The following is a 21,993-nucleotide window of genomic DNA, read 5'->3' as shown; positions in this document are numbered from 1 at the left end:
ACAGACAGGTATAATTGACAGTATTGCATAAGTCTGCATATGCTAATAGGGTATGCACGCATCTTCTGACACTGCAGAGAGTGATTTCACGCAGAGCCAGCCCTTGCCAATTTGGTGCCCTAGGCAAAAGACTATCCTTTACCATCTAGTTTTGCCAACAGCATTACTGAGGTTTCAATACAAGTTTTTTTGCTTATCTATTACCATTTATCAAGCTCTCATACAACTGCTTTTATTATTGATTGTTATGTGTTATTATTTATTTACTCCTGGGAGCAACTAGTTTTGTTTTTGTTTATATGTATTAATATTACATTACATTTTATACATTTTGCACTAATTTGTTGTTTTTTATGATGGTATAAGCGCCTTTGCAGTATTCCCCTGTTCAGCTCTCTTTTTGTATTGGAGACAGGCAATCTCCAATTCTGCAAATTGCAGCTGTACCTTCTGAGTTTATTCACCACAGGTCCCCATCAGGCGCCAAGGTTATTTTGTAATGTACAGTACAGCCTAATAAATTGCCACTTAATAATTATAATCTTATAACTATAAATATATATATATATATATATATATATATATATATATATGTTTCTCTCACTCACTATTTGAACTGATGCTTTCTTTCTTAAGTTCTAAGCCCCCAATGCTGCTACTGTTGTCAAGGTTGCTGACCAGTGCACGCACAGTGTTGTCACTTGAAGGTACTGGAGTAGTGCTAATGTTGAATTCAAGTGTAGAACTAACAACCACGGAGCCATTCCTGCAAAAATAGAAGCAAAAGAAAGTTAGACGTCTGCCCAACTACAGATCATGGGTGCTCAATTACAGCCCTCTGTAGCCTATCACAGCACAAATATACTTTATTTCTAGCTCCATAATATTGGCTTATCCCTTCTGAGATGACAGTGAGTTCTGGAAAACATCTGATAATCTGCCATTAGATTAGTTGCTACAATACAGTGTGTATACAATTTCCTGAAAACTTTGCTGATGAGTAGATACATGTATACATATCATGCACTACAGTATGTATTCAAAATGGGCATAACAAACTACACCCTTACATGTAAATCAACCAATGACCATGGGCAAAATGTAAGTATGCTGAATGATTGTTATTTAAAAATAAAACAAAAAAAAAACAAAAAACATTTCTTGGAGACTGGGCGGTGGCTAAACAGTCACACGGTGATAGTCCATTCTATGGGCGAGTTATGGGAACGTTGTTAACTACTTGGTAAAGAGTGACAAATCAATGCAATCATGCCCTGATTAAGGTCTAGGCATTTATTTTCAGATTTTGTTTCTGGCAAATTAAAATATAATTTGTGGTAAGTGATATTTTTTATCTAAACACCAAGCTCTGACAGAAAATGACTGATTATATTTCATGTTATTTTCCAGGGCCACTTTAAATTCCCAATCCGCCCCTGGGTTTGAGTCTGCCCAGAGCGCGATTTGTGTTGAGTTTGTATGTTCTCACTGTGGTTTCTTTGACTTTCCTCCCACACTCCAAAGACAATCTTGTAGCGTCTAACAAAAATCAACCCTAATGTGTATTCTGTTTAGGATATAGATTGTAAGCTCAACTGGGACAGGGACTTATGTGACTGAATAAATATGCTCTGTAAAGTGCTGCTTCATAATAAATACCTCCAATTAAAAACTGTTAACAAATAAATTATTCCGGGCAGGATTGAAGAATAAGTATCAGTGTAAGTTACTTGCTAAGACAGAGGGCCTGATTCAGACCCGCTTGCGAGCGCTTAGCTCTCGCAAGCGGGTCGATGTTGCCCAAGTGCGCATGCGCATGAGGGAGCCGGCTCCGTCGCGCGCATGCGCAAGACCCGGATAACGACGGCCAAGCCGTCGTTATGGGTCTCGCACCAAAGGGGGCGTGCTGTCGATGGTGATTGACAGCACGCCCCCTTTGGTGGGCGTGCCGGTGGCGTGGCTGCCCAGACGGAGGCGTTCCCATGGGAACGCCTACCGTCTGGGTCCGGCCCCACTGACATCACTAGTGATGTCAGTGGGAGTGCTTTTGGCTCTGATAGAGTCAAAAGCACTCCTGGGCTTGCGGCAGCGAGACCCTACCGCAGGGTCTCGTCGCAAGCCCGATGGTCGCGATGGTCTTGACCATCGCGACCATCATCATGGATGCTCGCATAAGCTGTGGGTGGTTACCCACAGCTATGCGAGCGTCCAAAAGGCCGCTCCAATATTAGGTAGGAGGGCCCTGATTCAGAGCGAGCGCTCTGGTCGGAGCGTCCGGCTCTGAATCAGGCCCAGAATTCCTTTATGAACTGCAGATATTCACAAATTCACTATTAACCAGTTACATCAGTAAGGTTAGTAATATTCAAGAAACTTTGGAGGAGATGTATCAAATCTTTTGAGAAAGATAACGAGATAATGATAGCTAGATGATTGCCCATAGCAACCAATCATCTTCATTTATCTATAAAATGACAGTTAAAAGCTGAAGGGTTAACATGGGCAACTTCTCTACTTTATCTCTCTTGAAGGTTTAATACATCCCCGCCTCATTATTTATGAAGCAAAGAGGTATCTTATATTTTCATAACAGCTAAATAACCAACCTTGCTGCAGGGAAATGGTAATTTGTACATTATCCATAAAATGTAACTTTATTTTAAATAATCTTAGCAGTTACAGCTTTGTTTGACAGGACATTCTAAAATGGATAATTGTACAACAGCTATATATTGTCAGGAAGGTCTCTTACAAATAACACTAGGCCTGATTCAGAGGTGAACCTTTATGCATGCACGGCTGCAAATTCTGTAGTATTCTCAGCTGCGATAATATGCAAATGTTATTCTCAGCCTTCTCCTTCAGCAATTGTGAATGCCGCATTAAGGGGGGGTGGCATAAGGGAATTGGCATGAAATACCGCCGGCTGCATGGCGGTTCGATTCCCGTCAGCGGCAGCCCGACAGGAGCAGAGTTCGAAGCAGCGGAAGCCCGACAGCGCTGGAAATCCCGATCGTGGATAGGTAAGTATAGACTAACCTAACCCCCCTAACCCTCCTTAGGGGTGCCTAACCCTAACTTCCCCCCCAAGTGCCTAACCCTAATCCCCCCTATAAGTGCCTAACCCTAACCACCCCCTTCCCCGCTGCCTAACCCTAAGTCCCCCCCGGGGCTGCCTAACCCTAACCTTCCCTCCCCCTAGCCTAACCCTAACCCTCCCGGGGGGGTGCCTAACCCTAAGTCCCCCCCGGGAGCCCTAAACCTAACCCTCCCCCCCCACGGCTGTCCGCTCACGGCGCCCGGCATCAGTACGATCGTGATGCCGGGCGCCGGTCTCCCGGCATCGGGGAAATGTGGGCGTCTACATCTAGACACCCGGCATTTCACCCTTGCCGGGAAATGACAGTCGGGAAGCCGGCTGCCGGTATTGAGGCAGTTGGCTTCCCGATTGCCTCCCGGCATAAGGACAAGTTTTCCCAGGCCCACCTCTCTCAGGACCCCTCATTCAGCTTGTATTTCAGCTGCAGTACAAAAGTGCACTGCAAGATGTAGAAATGAAGAGGAGAGGGAAGGTAGTGGAGACCGGGTAGGGGGACGGGACTGCACGACACTTTATTATTATTATTATTATCCTTTATTTATATGGCGCCACAAAGGTTCCGCAGCGCCTTACACAGTACATAAATGAGCACACAAGAAAAACAGTTAATAGTAATACAAAACAATGCAGGACAAGGACAAGGTTATAAACTCAGCTGCAAAACACAAGCAGCAGGACATGAGCAACCAGGTGGTAGGTGCCATTGTAGGGAGTTAGGAGTAAATTATACTATAAGTAGGGGGAGGAGAAGCACGTGAGGATGAGGGCCCTGCTCGTGAGAGCTTACATTCTAAAGGGGAAGGGCAGACAGACAGGGGCGACACAGAGGGGTAGATAGTGAAGAAGGAGCATGGAGCAGTGGGTTAGGATATGTGCTGCGGAATGTGTGTGTATAAGACGACCTGATGTTATGTAAAAATTAAGTCCTTCATACATCTATCTCTATGATAGAAAATAGATTGTTTGTGTTATTTACATGAGAGATGTACAAAGTAAAGTAGAAGCACTTTAATTTGTGTGTTACATTTTAGCATCTATATACAGCCTGACAAGAAATGCAGCTATTATGGGACTGTCCCGCCATCCTAATACAGTAGTGACTACTTTAGTTCCAGCTGCTGGGTGCTATGCCATGCTCCTGTGAGTGGGTGCATCTCACATGCTAGACCCACTCACAAAAGGGTGCAGCCATACATGATGTGGTCCCACAGGATGTTGCAGTACCCGGGCCCAGAATTTCTCTTGGCAGCCCTGGAGGTGACAGACAGAACGAGGAGGGAATGGGGCTTAGTAGTGGGGTAACAAGACCATGGAGGGAGGTGGTTGAGAGTGGAGGTATAGGAGAAGTGGGGGAAAGAAGCAGAGGGTTGGAAGCAGACTGATGAGAGAAAAAAAGGAAGAACAGCAAGTGGAGGAAACAGGAGGGGGAAGAGAGGGACGGATAAAGTAGAGGATTATGTGGACATAGAATATGGGGGTTGTGTGAAGTAAGGGTGTTCATGCTGTGGACAAGGTAATAATTGAGATGTAAACTGGAGTGGAGGCTGTGAGATATAGAGTCAGTGTGATATAGAGACAGTGTAATGTGGAGGCTGTGTGATGTAGAGACAGTGAGATATAGAGTCAGTGTGGATTAAAGTTGTTAAATGTTCAAAAATACATGTAAAGAACAGTGCTGCTAATGTATGAGCGCAGCTCCAAAAGTGATATATAAAGGAGAGGTATGTGAGTAGTGGGTGCAGGAATTAGTTTATAAACAAATGATTAATGTGGATAGATGTGACACAATTGGAAAAGGCAATACAAAATGAATGAGGACAAAATTACAATGTACCCGAGCTGATCCAGTCCAAAGTGTTCTGATCAACAAAGATCAATCAACAAGAGCAGCACACAGACAGGGGAGCACTTGCAGTGTGCAAGCAGTGAGTGCAGTAAGTAGTTGCCTGGATACAGCAGTAGATGTTGATTTTGTTCATTCACATAAGTATGTTGCTTCTTGTTGTTCAGAAAGTGTTCTGGTTTTGAGTTTCGTTTTCCTCCAGTTTAACTCCAGCGTAACTCCGACTTAGTTATCAAATTGTATTTACACTTATAATCAGAACACTTGGAATCTTAACACAGACTATGGCAGCCTCCGGCTATGCAGCCTGTGGGAGCAGTAATATCTAAAGTTACAAACATGTGTCTCTGTGCTCACTGATTGGGACCCCACCCCAAAAGCTCTAACACACACTAAATTGGGATGCAATAAAGTCTAAGATAAACAATTTGTGAGAAGGGGGAGGCCAACACAGATTCACAATACATTCCTAACTTCCTTTAGATAAATTGCTCTTAGTATAGCAGTAGTTGTAATTTACCCAGTATAAATTTTCAAAACTGTGCTGAGGCAATCACTAAAACAGCATCTGATGGGAGAGAGGAGGGGAAGCACTTGCAGTCAGTTAGTGCCAGTAGCATGGGAGAGAGGAGGGGAAGAGGCAGGAGCAGCTGTAGACAATGTGCTAAGTGATTAAATAAGATAAGAGGGATGGAGGGAGGGGGCATTATCTAAATGAATATGTGTTCAAGTGTGTGACTATATGTATGTGTGACTGTACAGTATGTATGCGTATATGTTTATGTATGTGTGTGACAGTATATATATGTGTATGGTTGTGTGTGTGTGTGACTGTGTATATGTGTGTGACAGTATTTATATATGTGTATAAGTGTGTGGCTGTATGTATGTGTGTGTGTGTGTGTGTGTGACCGTGGCCGGAGGCCAGCCTCACGTGTGGAATGGCGGCCGTGGTCGCGGCACTGATGGGGTTAACCCCCGTGCTGCGGCGCCATTTTTAAAAGGACAAAAAGGCGCCAGGCGCCCATTGTAAATGTATACTCTGCGCTATGCGCTGAGTGTTAATAAATGTGTTTTTTAATGTTTTATATGTCGCGGCCAGGACCCACTGCACTGGGGGAGTGTGGATAGAGTGTGGCTGCACGCTGGGAGACAGAGCCAGCTCCCACTGCGACCAGCGCTGAAACAGGTAAAGTCCCAGGACACAGGACAGTGTAAAAGCACACTGCACATGGTTTATAATAAACTGTATTAAAGTATATATGTATTGCTGTAATGCACTGCAGCTAATCTGCAATGCATTAGTGCATGAAGAAATGTATATTTAATAGGCTATGCACTATATGGTTTAAGAGTATATTAGTGTAATGGGGATTTCCCTCCTGACATAGGAAGTGATATGTTAATTGTCCTGACCTATGGTAGTGGTCAAACCCATTGTGTAACACAGCTTTCTTTGAAGTGCATTCCAAGTGAGACCAGGATAGAAGCTTTGGGAAGGTGTGAAGAGAGTCAAATTGCCAAATCTTCCTTTGAAATGGCCTGAGACCTGTCTCCTGTGTGTGTGCACTTCTGGGGAAAAAGTGTTTGTTTTTCATGATTATTGCAGGAAACCAAATGTTTTTGGGTGGTATCAAGGAAATTGATTTCATTTCTGTGAAATTTAAGACGTATTTATTTATGTTTTGTGAAACAGCCTGATTGGCTAGAAGGAACCCAGGGTGGACTTACCCCCTGTGGTAATGTGTATTGGAGTGGCATAAAAGAGGGCCTGTGAGCCCTGTATGTGGTACAACCCTGTAACTTCTTTGAGGAGAAGAACTGCTGACTTGATAAGATTTCTTGTATGCTGAATTTACCCCTTCATCCGGAAGGTTGAGTCTTTTTTAAGACTTTGAGCAATAAACATCTTGCCTGACTTCAATCGCCTCAATTCTGCGACCAACAGAATTGCGCCAAACGCTATTCCGTTCTCCGGCTGTTCTGGGTAAGAGCTCCGTGTCTCGAAGTTCAAGCCCTCTGCCAAGCTACCGTGCAGACCTGGTCCATTGCCAGGGATCAGGAGGAATCAGCCGACACCAATCAGGAGGTGTGGCCGCAGCTAGTCAAAAGCATACGCAGCAGAAGCGGTTCCAGGTGCCGAGGTAGGAGCCTGAGGGTAACGTAAAAAGCGGTTCCAAACACCGATGGTAGAGTTTGGTGGTGGTAGTATCGTTATATGTCCACGGCGCAGTGGGCGGAGTCAGTGACTGGCGGTCACTGACAGTGATTGGGATTCCGAAAGCGCTAACCCGTGACCAGGGCCGTCCTAGACGAAAGGCATCCGGTCAAAGTGACTGTACATATGAATGTGTATATGTGTGCAACAGTATGTGTATAAGTGTGTGACTATGTACAGTACATGTATGGCAGTATATATGCATGGGTATATGTGTGTGGCAGTTTACAAGTGTTTATGATGTGTGTGTATATATGTATATATATATATATATATATATATATATATATATATATAGTGTATATTACAACAACGCACATTGCTGATATTAATGGTGGACTGCACCCACAACAGTTTATTTAATTTTATAATGTTAATAGCGCACTGCCCAGTGAACACACAAACACGTTTTACAAAGAAAACTTTTTTCTGGTTTTTAACAATTGACAGCAACTTCACACAGCGACTCCTGGCACTGAACACACGCAGGTTTTTCTTTTTTATATATATTTATTTTACACACTACTGCAAATCACTGCGTTTATATTATAGTAATGGTGGCACACACCAAAAACTTATGCGGGCACCTGTGTGCATCAATAAAGGGTTAATGCTGCCCTGTATTAGGAGCTCTGGGCTGCACTGCGGGCAGTGAAAAAAAAACAACACCAGTGTGCACCAAGGGTTAATGCTGCCCCTGCATTTGGACTCAGGAGTTCTGGGCTGCACTGTGGGCAGTTAAGTTACAGCACCAGTGACTATGCAGTGTACCAATAAAAGGTTAATGCCAATGAATCCTGCCTGTATAATAGGAGGAGCTTTGGGGCTGTGTGCACCAGTAAAAAAAATAATATAATGCTGCCCTCTATATAAGAATGAGCTTCGGGATCTGTGTGCACCATTAAAAAAAGAATACAATGCTGCCCTGTATATTAGGAGGAGCTCTGACTGCCCAGATAAAGCTGCCCATTATATTAGAAGGAGCTTGGGGGGCTGTGTGCAACAGTAAAAAATAATATAATGCTGCCCTGTATGGAGGAGCTCTGGGATGTGTTCCTGCACTGTGCTCTACACCTGGCGTCCACTGTGAAATGGTGCCTGATTCACCTTTGGAGGGACTTAAATCGAACCCAAAACACGTGAGATCCAACTCCGGGAAAATGTCGCTTTGCCTCGTTTTGGAATCCGAGCCTGTCTGAAAAACCCTGAGCCACAGCTTGGATTCACTTGTAATTGGTATGTAGGGGTGGGTTCGGTTTCTAGAAAGCCAAACCCACTCATCTCTAATATATATGTGTATAGGTGAGTGACTATGTATTAGGGATGTGTGCCGGGCCATTTTTGCCGGCTTTGGTTCTAATTCGTCGTCCGGATTTGGATTTTTTTTCTTCCTAGAGTATTATTAACCTCACTAACCTTAATTTCCAGTCATTTACAGTCAATTTAGACCATCTCATAGTTTAAATTATAGTTTTCACCATTATTGGCCAAAGGTTGCATTGAGCTGACTGGTTACCAAGCAACAAAGCAGCGTCACAGACACCACAGTTTAAAGCACATCAATGACACATTGCCACACAGCAGTGGCAGAAATTAAAAGTAATGCACCTACCCAGTGGGGTACGGCCAGCAGAATCACAGTACTTGTTTACAAAGTGGGCTACCGCCCTAGGAGTCACAGTGCACAATCTTATTCACATTACACCGCAAGTAGTGTCCCTGATTCACATTACACCATAAAGTAGTGTCTCTTATTTATGTTATGACACACAGTAGTGCCCCTTTTACACAATGCCCACAGTAGTGACCTTTTTACACAATGCCCACAGTAGTGACCCTTATACATAAAGCCCACAGCAGTAATGCCCCTTATACAATGCCCACAGTAGTAGTGCCACTTATACAATGCCCCAGCAGTGGTGTCCCTTACACAATGCCCCCAGTAGTGGTGCCCCCTATGCAGTCCTCTTAGTAGTAGGGCCCCCTATGCAGTGCCCTCAGTAGTAGTATGCCCCCAGTAGTATGCCTCCCCGTAGCTGGCCCCCAGTAGTAGTGCCCCCATTAGTATGCACCACAGTAGCAGTGCCCCCCAGTAGTATGCCCCCCTGTAGTATGTCCCCCAGTAGTATACCCCCAGTAGCATGCCCCCCAGTAGCAGTGCCCCCCAGTAGCAGTGCCCCCAGTAGTAGTGCCCCCCAGTAGCAGTGCCCCCATTAGTATGCCCCGCAGTAGTATGCCCCCCAGTAGCAGTGACCCCAGTAGTATGCCTCCCAGTAGTATGCCCCCCAGTAGCAGTGCCCCATTAGCATGCACCCAGTAGTATGCCCCCCCAGTAGTATGCCCCCCAGTAGCAGTGCCCCCATTAGCATGTCCCCCAGTAGCGCCCCATTAAAAACACACACACATAAATAAATAAATAAAACTTACCTGAATCCCCGCTCCTGCCGCCGTCCGTCCCGCTCTGCTGCTCTATTACGCGCGGAGGGAGCCGGAAGACGGAGCTCATGAGTGAGCTCCAACCAGCTCCCTCCGTGCAGCAGCCAATGAGAGTCTGCCTGACTCTCATTGGCTGTTATTACAAACACACAGCTGCTGCTGGCAGCTCTGTGTTTGTGTCTGTGTAGGGCAGACCGCTATCACAGCGGTCTGCCCTACACTAGTGGAGCCCTGACGTTGGATTCTCTTGCGAGAATCCGACATCAGGAGGCCACCGTTCTGCCCCGAATGGGGATCCGAGTCAGGCAGGGAACACCCTAACAGGGTTCGGGTGGACTCGGATCCCCTATGTTCGGAGCGGTTTGGATTCCACAGAATCCGAACCGCTCATCTCTGCTATGTATGTATGTATGTATGTATGTATGTATGAATATACTCACAACCATCACTATTTTATTGGAACAGTCCTGTTTTTTGGGTACTGTCCCACCGGTGGGCTGGAGGACATGAGGCTGAAGGCAGCCCAGCAGCTGCGAAAGTGATGAGCACGCCCCCAGTGTGAAGTGAAATAGGGGACATGCCCCCTGTTCATGTGTATGTCAAAGACTTACTCACTATGACCCGATACCTGTATCCCAACTGTTGGTCTTTAGGGCCCCCCAGTCTTAAGTGCCACAAGCCCCCCAAAGCCTTAATCCAGCTCTGAGCCCATGAGATGGCCTTTTGTGCGTTCACTTCAGGCCACCTCCCAGTTACCTCCTAGGAATGCCCATGTCTATCCTCCGCCATCTGAAATGAGAGTGATCGGGTATGCAACAGCGATCTCTGAGTACAGTACACTTAGTGGAACGCATGCGTCGTCAGGTATCAGGGCCTACTCTCTGTATCATAGTTCTCATTTGAAATAACATATTTGGTTGATGCAAGTAATATTAAGGGCAACACAGTTGTTGTAATGGTTAGCATTACTGTCTCCCAGCATTGAGATTTTTTATCTAATTCCTGCCATGGCCCTAACTGAATGGCCCTAACTATGTGGCATTTGTCTATTCTCCCAATGTTTGCATAGGTTTCCTCCCACAATTCAAAAATTCATTACAGTGGTAGGTTAATTTGCTCTGGACAAAATAAATGCACTTGTATATCTTTGTGAACCTGAGTCTGTATATAACCCATAACGGAACTTGGAATAAAAAAAACTGCGGCCACTACAGTTTAGCACTACATACAGTATACAGATTCAGAGACTCAGTCACACACAGATATACAAGTGTCGCATATAAAATTAATAAGCACAGTCTGCTGGTGCGTCTTGCGACTTAGACACATTTTCAGCAAAACAAAAAGATGCAAAAAAGACGCTAGCATAGTCTTACGGGACCTGGCGCGCCACGAGGGACTGTTTGGCATGACTGCAGCAAAGATGTGTAAGGACTCATCTGTATATTGGATACCTAGCTGAATTAACAGGTGCAGTGATTAGCTGGTCAAGTAAGAAACAACCAACATGGGCTTTAACTTCAATAGAAGCAGAATATATGGCTTTGACTGAAACAGCAAAAGAGGCACTTTGGGTTAAATATACTTTGTGAGCTAAAAATGTTTAACTCTAAAGAAGTTCTCAACATCCTATGTGACAATAAAGGTGCTATAGGATTGTCTGCTAGTAAGAAGCACCATGGCAGATCAAAGCACATCGCTATTAATTATCATTTTTTAGTAAACTTGTTGAGAATAAGTTAATTACTGTGAAGTATATCATGAATGAGCAAAATATTGCTGATATACTCACTAGAGGACTTACATCACAAAAAATGTGGGCTTAAATCACACTTGCCTACTCTCCCGGGAGTTGTGGGAGGCTCCCAATTTTTTGGGTAACCCCCCGCACCTCTGGAATAGTAGGCAGATCTCCCACATCTCGCCTACTTCCTAGTGAAGTGGGCAGGATGTGGAGATTCTCAGAGAAATTTACGGGTCCGTGGAGAGGGGCGGGGCAAAATGACACAAATTCACATCATTTAGCCCCACCCCCTCCGCACAGATCCGCGAATCATGGAGGTTTCCTGTAAAAGGGGCAGGGCCTAATGACAACTATAACCTGGCCCCGCCCCCAAAGCTGAGAGCAGCAGGTCCTCTCCGGCTGCTCCTGGAAAGCAGAAAAGTAGTTAAGTATGGCTTAAATGTGATGATTAATGATGTTTGTTATTATTTTGCTTTTTGCTTTTATTATGTTTTGTTACATGAAGAATTATATGAAGAATTTGAAAAAGTTTTAAATATTTAGAAGACATCTCTAAGCGAGGGTGAGTGTTGATATGTAGTTAAATGGTTAATTGCTACATGCTATCTCTTATTTGTGTGTTATTGTGTAGGACTCATTTGCCTTTAATAACATCACATGTCTGAGTCACAAGTCTGAGTCACCAGACATGAAGGTCAGACTGATTAGACTAGGTGCAAGACTTGTTTACATGGCTCTATAAAAGGATCTGCGTGTACAGAAGTCTGACACTGTATACTGGACCCTCACAGTGCTGTACAGCTGTACAGTACTTAGTCCAAGAGAGATCCCTTATTGTATTGACTGCTGTTTGTCTTCAGTCATGTGTATCCTGTTATCTTCAATAAAACCTACTAACCTACTCTGGTTTGGAATCAACATGTGGACTAACTTCCTTGCTCACATCCACTACACAGCCACCTTGTAGGCATCTTCCAATAATTTGTAAAGACATGATAGGGTGCACTTGCCAGAGGTAGACCTAGTCATTATTGTGGATCAGTTGTTTGAGGAGTTTGTGAGGTGATAGGTGTTTCTAATGGCAGGGCTATGTTGGTCCAGTCATGGACTCTAGCGATGGTGGGACCCTATGGCAATCAGTGGCCACATTTGGTGCTCTGAGAGCACTGTCCCATATTTTTGAGACTTGTCCTGCGGACAGGACAATTTTCCCAATTTGCAGGTGGGTTGAGGAGTCTTGTACTGCTGTTCACTATACAGGCAGGTATCTCCACAGCATGCAGCATATAAGTAATCTTATTAAGACAAAAAAGGGCACCATGGGCATGGCCATGCCCATATTGTACCACAGCCTTTCCTCATCCCACTTTGGAAACCTCCAATGTTGGAAGGTATGTCCAGTCATGCTGCTATAAACAAGACAATAAATTGGTTGATTAACAAAGTACTCACAGAGAAGCAGAAGGTGAACATTGAAAACAATAATATGCATTAATGAGGTGTTCAGAGTCAGACCCTAGTCAAACACACCTTAAAGTCTTGTTTTAAGTGCAGAGACTGTAAAGCACTCTTAGGTCACTCCACCTCCGTATCTCAATCTCAATGAAACAACACAAACCCTGTTGCTCTGCAATAGTTGCATAGCTCAGTACTAGTGATTACAGAAGAAATTAAAGAGACTAGTATGAGATTAGAACGTGTCTGTATGCCAATGATACAATTAACAATTCCTCAATCAGCAGTGCCACATTTCAATAACACACTTCTATTTGTGAATCATTTACAAAACAAAATAAAGAGCTTGAAAGTGCCAAAGGAGATTAGTCACATAAATAACTGTTGATTGTCAGATATTTGTGTATATGTATATATAATTGCCCTGGTAATGCTATAGAAATCTCCTTTAATTAACTTATTAAAAAATTAACTTACGTGAATCCTGTCACAGTTACTTTCTTGAAATTGTCAAATTTGCTTTTGTAAATGTTTGTCAACTGCAATACAAAAAATACAATAATAATGATAGAATGTAGTAACAATCACTGGGAGGAAAATGTAATAGCCTGCGACTTGAAGGCATCTGCGAGATTCCGGTGAGTCTACCCAATGTTTTAAAGCAGCAATAACTTAAAAGGCAAAACTAACCTGGTTTTGCCTTTTAAATGATTGCTACTTTAAAACATTAGCCGGAATCTCGCCGATGTCTGCAATGTCTGGTATTATTATTATTACTAATATCTATTTTTAAGGCACCACAAAATATATACTGCCCCATACAAGGTATACATGGAAAATGTTAACGGAGTATCGGAGCATAAACACAATATGCAATATGCACCGGCAGGTGAAAGCATAACATAAACAGATACCTACTGTCTCTACAATTGGGCAATAACGGCTGGCTCCCATCTCTCCAACTTCCTGCCCCCCTGGTTACAGTGGGATACACGGCAGTAAAAGCAGTTTCTTGGGTGACAGCTCATCATTGGCAGCTGTGCGCACTGTACATTAGCATCACACGATACTTAGATCATATACAGTACATTTTGTGCTCCAAGAGAAATATTATCTAGATTTGTGTGCTATCCTTACATTAAATTGTGCTCTTTTAGATTTAATGCAAGATTCAGTGCTACAAGACAATAAAAGGTTGGTAAATGAAATTGTCTAGGGACAGGAGATATCTAGTGATCAAAATTCCAATTAGACAGGAGTCCTTGGGCCTGATTTAGAGCTGTACGCTATTCCTATGTTTACAGAGTTGAGTGATGATCGGTAAACCGCGCATGCATATAAGTCGCAATGCACACCCGTCAAGGTACATTACCCGAGTAGCGACTTTACTAGCAATTATATTGACAGTCAGGGAGCGTTTGGGGGAGGTTATGGGGAGTGGTGGCAAAGAATGCAGGTGTATCACAACTGTTTCAGGGGCGTGTCACACACTGTGACTGCAATCCTGTATGCAAGGAAAATGGTTCAGACCCAAAAAGAAATCCCCAATTAAGAGCATGTTAACAGGTCCCGCAGCCCTGTTAACACATAGGTTCGTAAACTTAGCACAGATTCTATGTGTTAATGCCTGTTAAAATGTTAATTTACCATGTGTTAAAAAGGGGCTGAAATTGAATAGCCCCAGGTGTTAAAGCCCGAGGCTACTACCCTTTTTCACCCCCGTTAAAATAACGGGGCTGATAGAATTCAGCCCTAAGTATTATGGGTGATTCCTGACCTATGCCTTCCAAGTGTCCTGATTTGAGAATCTCAAAAAGAGCTACGGCCCAGGTTGGGACTGTGTGAATTAGCGGACTTAAAAGGACATATCTTGCACAAGAATGGCCATTATTTCATGCAACAGTGAATGTTTCTGGTCACACAGGTTTCAGTGGATCAAGTGTGGAGCTTATATTGACCTGATGGTTGTAGGTATGCTACTGGTAGACACGTGGAGACATTAAATTAGCAAGTATGTGTAATTGGATTATAAATAGTTAATGCATTTTACAGTATATAACATAAAAAAAGTGTCTCCTGTGCTTCTGTAAGGGTGCAGCTATGTTCACTGATAGCATTAACCAACTACCAACAAATAACATATAAATACAAAAAGGATAACATGCATTACCATGGTGTAGTAGACAAGACAGATAAAGAGTAGCCCAAGTGCCACAAAAGGTAGAGAAGCGGGATTTAACCAAGAAAGCACATATGATCAAAAAGGAGCACCATTCCTTTAAGAATATCACGTATAGAGTCCTCAATGTCCCACAAATACGGCCCACAATGTAAGATGAGCTGTAAAGATGTTTATCTGTCTATATAGAAAATGGGCCTCAGACTGCACACACTGAACATATATATATATATATATATATATATATATATTTTTATATATATATATATATATATATATAATTGGAGGTGCTACCTGTGGAGACCATTGATATATATATATATATATACACAAAAAGAAGAAATACAAGTGCAGTCTGGGCCCATTTTCTATGTACACCAATCAGCGCATTGCTTTGCACACCTGAAAGCTTGAGACACTTTCTACTCAGACTAGCACCCCTACCACATTGGTTTAAAGCATGGAGTCTGGCATTGCAATATGCACACCAGTCAGAGGCACAATATAGGTAAGTCCTGCAAATATTTAGACTGTGTAGTGCAGCTTTGGTTCATTTTTGGGGTGTGGGTCCCCCTGAATTGCTTTGGTGGATCTGCTTCAGGGCAACGCATTATTACACATTTTTCCTTTATAACACATTTTAACGCTTCACTGTCTGTTTTTTTATATATGTATTTTGCTTTTTTATTTTTATTCTTTGTATGCAGCTGCTCTTAACTATTTCCTTTACACTTCACTTTTCTTATTAGAGCAGTGCCTTGGGGTGGCTTAGCTGGGCTAGTTTGGGGGTGTCCTGCACTCTGGATCTGAACCCTAGTATGTTAGGGACCTACCCTACAGAGGTTACCCGGATGTGGTGGGTAGGCCCATAACTTTGGCCAAGATTATGCCAAAAACCTCTATTTACTACAAAATGTATTTATTTATATATAATCAGTTAATTTGGAGTTGTGCTCTTGTATTTCTTAATTTTGTGATTATATGTTTATATTAATCCATATACCCTGTGGAAGCGCATTTTACAGTATGTCTATATTTTGAATTTAAATGTGTTAAAATTCAGTATGAGCACCACAGTGCTCAAATGTGTTTTCTCCCAAAAACTAAAGTAATTGTGTTCACATTCAATTTCAGGTTTGTCTCTTATGATTTTTGAATGCCTTGTACAGTATCTAATTGGTATCAATACATGAAAGTCTAGCCCTAACCAGGATTGCGGGTTTTCCAATATAAGTATTTTAGACTCTGAAATATAGCACTCTGACTATTCCTGCAAGATGGAGGCGCGCCCGCGCCTGAAAAGGGGGTGTGGCCTAAAATAAAGGGCATTGTCTCACGGGGGATCCGGATGACTTCACTCCGGGGGCAGCCCAGCATTGCTGGAAATGCTGGGCTGTCTCCTGAGACTGGGCTGTCAGCTCCTCTATTATGACAGGAGCCAGGTGCTGTAGGAGAATATCACACTACAGCACCAGGCTCCTGTCACTTCAGAGGACACCTGAGTGTGGCATGCATTCCCCTCATGATGTCACTGTCCTTACCTCATTCTCCACAATATTCTTCAGTTGAATAAATTCAGGTGATGTGTTGTTCTGCAGTTCACTAGTAAAGTCTTTATTGGTAATCTTAAACTCCAAAGGCACAATGACAGTAGCAATGACAGTTGTTGATTGAATGGTTGTCTGAACCGATAAAGAGGTTGGGACATTAGATGCTGATGTAGTGGAAGCACTGAGAGATGATAATGAAGATGAGGTATCAAATCCAGTTGCTCTTGATAATGAAGTGGAAGCATCAGAGGCTGATGTAGACAACAATGAAGTTGAAACATTGGAAGCTGATGTAGCTGGTAAGGAAGTTGAGGCAATGGAGGCTGATGTAGACGACAATGAAGTTGAAGCATTGGAAGCTGATGCAGATGAAGTTGAAGCACTGGAAGCTGATGTAGCTGATAATGAAGTTGAGGTAACAGAGACTGTTGTTGCTGATAATAAAGTTGAGGCATTGGAGGCTGCTGTAGATGACAATGAAGTTGAAGAATTGGAAGCTGATGTAGCTGGTAATGAAGTTGGGGCAACAGAGACTGTTGTTGCTGATAATGAAGTTGAGGCATTGGAGGCTGATGTAGATGAATTTGAAGCATTGGAAGCTGATGTAGCTGGTAATGAAGTTGAGGCAACAGAGACTGTTGTTGCTGATAATGAAGTTGAGGCAATGGAGGCTGATGTAAACGAAGTTAAAGCACTGGAAGCTGATGTAGATGAAGTTGAAGCACTGGAAGCTGATGTAGCTGTTAATGAAGTTGAGGCAACAGAGACTGTTGTTGCTGATAATGAAGTTGAGGCATTGGAGGCTGCTGTAGATGACAATGAAGTTGAAGCATTGGAAGCTGATGCAGCTGGTAATGAAGTTGAGGCAACAGAGACTGTTGTTGCTGATAATGAAGTTGAGGCATTGGAGGCTGATGTAGATGAATTTGAAGCATTGGAAGCTGATGTAGCTGGTAATGAAGTTGAGGCACCAGAGACTGTTGTTGCTGATAATGAAGTTGAGGCAATGGAGGCTGATGTAGATGAAGTTGAAGCACTGGAAGCTGATGTAGATGAAGTTGTAGCACTGGAAGCTGATGTAGCTGTTAATGAAGTTGAGGCAACAGAGACTGTTGTTGCTGATAATGAAGTTGAGGCATTGGAGGCTGCTGTAGATGAATTTGAAGCACTGGAAGCTGATGTGGCTGTTAATGAAGTTGAGGCAACAGAGACTGTTGTTGCTGATAATGAAGTTGAGGCAATGGAGGCTGATGTAGATGAAGTTGAAGCACTGGAAGCTGATGTAGATGAAGTTGAAACATTGGAAGCTGATGTAGCTGGTAATGAAGTTGAGGCAACAGAGACTGTTGTTGCTGATAATGAAGTTGAGGCAATGGAGGCTGATGTAGATGAAGTTGAAGCACTGGAGGCTGATGTAGATGAAGTTGAAGCACTGGAAGCTGATGTAGCTGTTAATGAAGTTGAGGCAACAGAGACTGTTGTTGCTGATAATAAAGTTGAGGCAATGGAGGCTGATGTAGCTGAAGTTGAAGCACTGGAAGCTGATGTAGCTGTTAATGAAGTTGAGGCAACAGAGACTGTTGTTGCTGATAATGAAGTTGAGGCATTGGAGGCTGCTGTAGATGACAATGAAGTTGAAGCATTGGAAGCTGATGTAGCTGTTAATGAAGTTGAGGCAACAGAGACTGTTGTTGCTGATAATGAAGGTGAGGCATTGGAGGCTGCTGTAGATGACAATGAAGTTGAAGCACTGGAAGCTGATGTAGCTGGTAATGAAGTCGAGGCAACAGAGACTGTTGTTGCTGATAATGAAGTTGAGGCATTGGAGGCTGCTGTAGATGACAATGAAGTTGAAGCATTGGAAGCTGATGTAGCTGTTAATGATGTTGAGGCAACAGAGACTGTTGTCGCTGATAATGAAGTTGAGGCATTGGAGGCTGATGTAGATGAAGTTGAAGCACTGGAAGCTGATGTAGATGAAGTTGAAGCACTGGAAGCTGACGTAGCTATTAATGAATTTGAGGCAACAGAGACTGTTGCTGATAATGAAGTTGAGGCATTGGAGACTGCTGTAGATGACAATGAAGTTGAAGCATTGGAAGCTGATGTAGCTGGTAATGAAGTTGAGGCAACAGAGACTGTTGTCGCTGATAATGAAGTTGAGGCAATGGAGGCTGATGTAGCTGAAGTTGAAGCACTGGAAGCTGATGTAGATGAAGTTGAAGCACTGGAAGCTGATGTAGTTGTTAATGAAGTTGAGGCAACAGAGACTGTTGTTGTTGATAATGAAGTTGAGGCATTGGAGGCTGCTGTAGATGACAATGAAGTTGAAGCATTGGAAGCTGATGTAGCTGGTAGTGAAGTTGAGGCAACAGAGACTGTTGTTGCTGATAATGAAGTTGAGGCATTGGAGGCTGATGTAGGTGAATTTGAAGCATTGGAAGCTGATGTAGCTGTTAATGAAGTTGAGGCAACAGAGACTGTTGTTGCTGATAATGAAGTTGAGGCAATGGAGGCTGATGTAGATGAAGTTGAAGCACTGGAATCTGATGTAGATAAAGTTGAAGCACTGGAAGCTGATGTAGCTGTTAATGAAGTTGAGGCAACAGAGACTGTTGTTGCTGATAATGAAGTTGAGGCAATGGAGGCTGCTGTAGATGACAATGAAGTTAAAGAATTGGAAGCTGATGTAGCTGGTAATGAAGTTGAGGCATAGGAGCCTGTTGTTGCTGATAATGAAGTTGAGGCAATGGAGGCTGATGTAGATGACAATGAAGTTGAAGCATTGGAAGCTAATGTAGCTGGTAATGAAGTTGAGGCACCAGAGACTGTTGTTGCTGATAATGAAGTTGAGGCAATGGAGGCTGATGTAGATGATGTTGAAGCATTGGAAGCTGATGTAGCTGGTAATGAAGTTGAGGCAACAGAGACTGTTGTTGCTGATAATGAAGTTGAGGCAATGGAGTCTGATGTAGATGAAGTTGAAGCATTGGAAGCTAGTGTAGCTGGTAATGAAGTTGAGGCATCAGAGGCTGTTGTTGCTGATAATGAAGTTGAGGCATTGGAGGTTGATGTAGATGACAATGAAGTTGAAGCATTGGAAGCTGATGTAGCTGGTAATGAAGTTGAGGCATCAGAGACTGTAGTTGCTGATAATGAGGTTGGGGCATTGGAGGCTGATGTAGATGACAATGAAGTTGAAGCATTGGAAGCTAATGTAGCTGGTAATGAAGTTATGTTATTGTAGGAAGTCTGTTCAGTGGTTGGTACTGAAGTATAGATGGTAGTGGTGTTTGATAATGAAGCCACATCTGTTGTTGAGGCTAAAATAGGAGCTGGGGTTGTAATTCCTGACACTGTAAGTACAATATATTTAGAATAAGTATTGTATTTAAAAAAAATAAAATCAAAACATATTAGGCATCATTTACAAAAGTACAACAATAACATTCTGCATGTTGTTTTGTATTATGCCTCTAGAAAAGGCAAGATGACAGGCAGTGCTAGGATTGTAACATCATCTTCTGGTGGTTGGACTCTGCTGAATTTGGTCTAAGGGCCTGATTTAGCTTGGATCGCTATTGCAATCGCAGCTGCTAATACGCACGCAGACCCTTGTGGTAGGGTCTCGTTGCCGCAAGCCCTGGAGTGCTTTCGGCTCTATCAGAGCTGAGAGCACTCCCACTGACATCACTTGTAATGTCAGTGGGGCTGGCCCCAGACGGTAGGCGTTCCCATGGGAACGCTTCCATCTGGGCAGCCACGCCCCCGGCACGCCCACCAAAGGGGGCGTGCTGTCACTCACCATCGACAGCACGCCCCCTTTGTAGCGAGACCCATAGCGTCGGCTTGGCACTGGGCGAACATTGACCCACTTGCGAGCGCTCAGCGCTCGCAGGGGGGGCTGAATTAGGCCCCAAGTCCGCAGAAAAACCCTACAAAGAAGGCCGCGATTGGAGTCCGGTATTCATCCTCTAGCAACTCTTTGAGCGACAACAGAGAGAACCATGATCGCGCTATGGAACGCACATTACTTCCGTTTTTCCAGGAAGTTGCAATAGATGGAACGCAAGCAGCTTTCAGTTAAGACCGAAAGTGATGTCATCGCAATGTTTGCTGCGAAAAAAGCGGGAATTGGAGCACCAATAAGAAACCACTACAGGGGATAAATAGGATCTGTCTTTCAACCACAAACTACCTTTGCCTGAGGAAGGATCCTGAGAGGTCCGAAACGCATTGCAGGAGGTGCAAGTTTGTGAACCAGGAGGATCGTCTTTTGGGATTCTGCCACCATTTGGACTACTAAAAGTTTTCTGCGGTGGTACCGAGCTAATTTTGGCCCGGGACCATTTGCTAACCTTTAGCATTAACCCACCGCAGCATCCCCACTTGGTGAGACTTTGATATCTAGGATCCCGATTCCTCTTTTATGTCCATGTTATTATTATTCTTGTTTTTAATCATTTTGTCTGAATAAATGATATAGGGCCTGATTCAGACCCACTCGCGAGCGGCTGTCCGCTCGCAAGTGGGTCGATGTTATGCACTGAGCATGCGCACGACGGAGGGAGCTCCGTCGTGCGCATGCGCCAGACGCGACGAGCGAAGGAAAGTCCTTCGCTCGTTGTGTCCGATCAAAGGGGGCGTGCTGTCAATGTTGATTGACAGCACGCCCCCTTTGGTGGGCGTGCCGGGGGCGTGCCTCCCTGACGGGGGCGTTCCCACGGGAACGCCTCCCGTCAGAAGCCGGCCCACTGACATCACTAGTGATGTCAATGGGAGTGATTTTGGCTCTGATAGAGCCAAAATCACTCCGGAGCTTGCGGTTGAAAACCTTAACCGCAGGCTCCGGCTCGCAATTTCAATGGCCATCACAAAGCACGCTCGTATAGCCTGTGGGTGGTGACCCACAGCTATACGAGCGTCCAGGAGGACGCTCCATGAAAATGGAGCCCGGCCCTCATTCAGAGCGTGCGCTCTGCTCAGAGCGTACGGCTCTGAATGAGGGCCATAATTTTATTTGTATTGGATGGGTATTTTATGCATATTTCCCTTCCTAATTTAAGTCTTTACATACAATTAGCGCTATCCAAGACACTATTTCCTGTTTTGTTGTATCCTGTTGAAGTTGTTATTACTTCATTTTTGTGTATTTGAGAGCTGCAGAATTGTATTTCTTGCGCAAATTAAGGGCTACTCACCTTTGAAACCTACATTACATTGATTGCAATGCCCTTGCAGCACTGCAGAGGGATGCCCACTTTACCTTACACACATCCGTAATACTTAGCAGAATAATTAAACCATCATACAATCGAGTACCATCGCAGCCTCACGCACAGTTGCACAAGCCCTGACCTTACTCAGAAATTGCTGACAGCCATGCACGCTATGAGACCTCAGGCTGCGTAGGCTGTCACAGTGGATAATTTATGCAGGCCCCTGAAAAGGTGTGCGAACACACTGGC

General features: G+C 43.8%; 1 protein-coding gene across 1 annotated transcript in view; it reads right to left on the bottom strand.

Moving 5' to 3' along the window:
- Positions 1-21,993, bottom strand: part of LOC148540393 (uncharacterized) — a 147,132-nt gene that overhangs the window by 72,391 nt on the left and 52,748 nt on the right. Inside the window, exons 3-5 of the mRNA XM_088444600.1 lie at positions 16,517-19,881; positions 13,274-13,335; positions 609-766 (exon numbers count right to left, since the gene is read on the bottom strand). Of these exons, the coding sequence (XP_088300726.1) occupies positions 609-766; positions 13,274-13,335; positions 16,517-19,881 (3,585 nt within the window). The remainder of the gene's footprint in view (positions 1-608; positions 767-13,273; positions 13,336-16,516; positions 19,882-21,993) is intronic.

Source organism: Taudactylus pleione, unplaced genomic scaffold, assembly GCF_031769625.1.
Source record: "Taudactylus pleione unplaced genomic scaffold, aTauple2 ptg000019l, whole genome shotgun sequence".
In the NCBI taxonomy this organism is placed as follows: Eukaryota; Metazoa; Chordata; class Amphibia; order Anura; family Myobatrachidae; genus Taudactylus; species Taudactylus pleione.
Note: the sequence above shows the minus strand (reverse complement) of the source record. Positions and strands in the feature narration are given on the sequence as shown.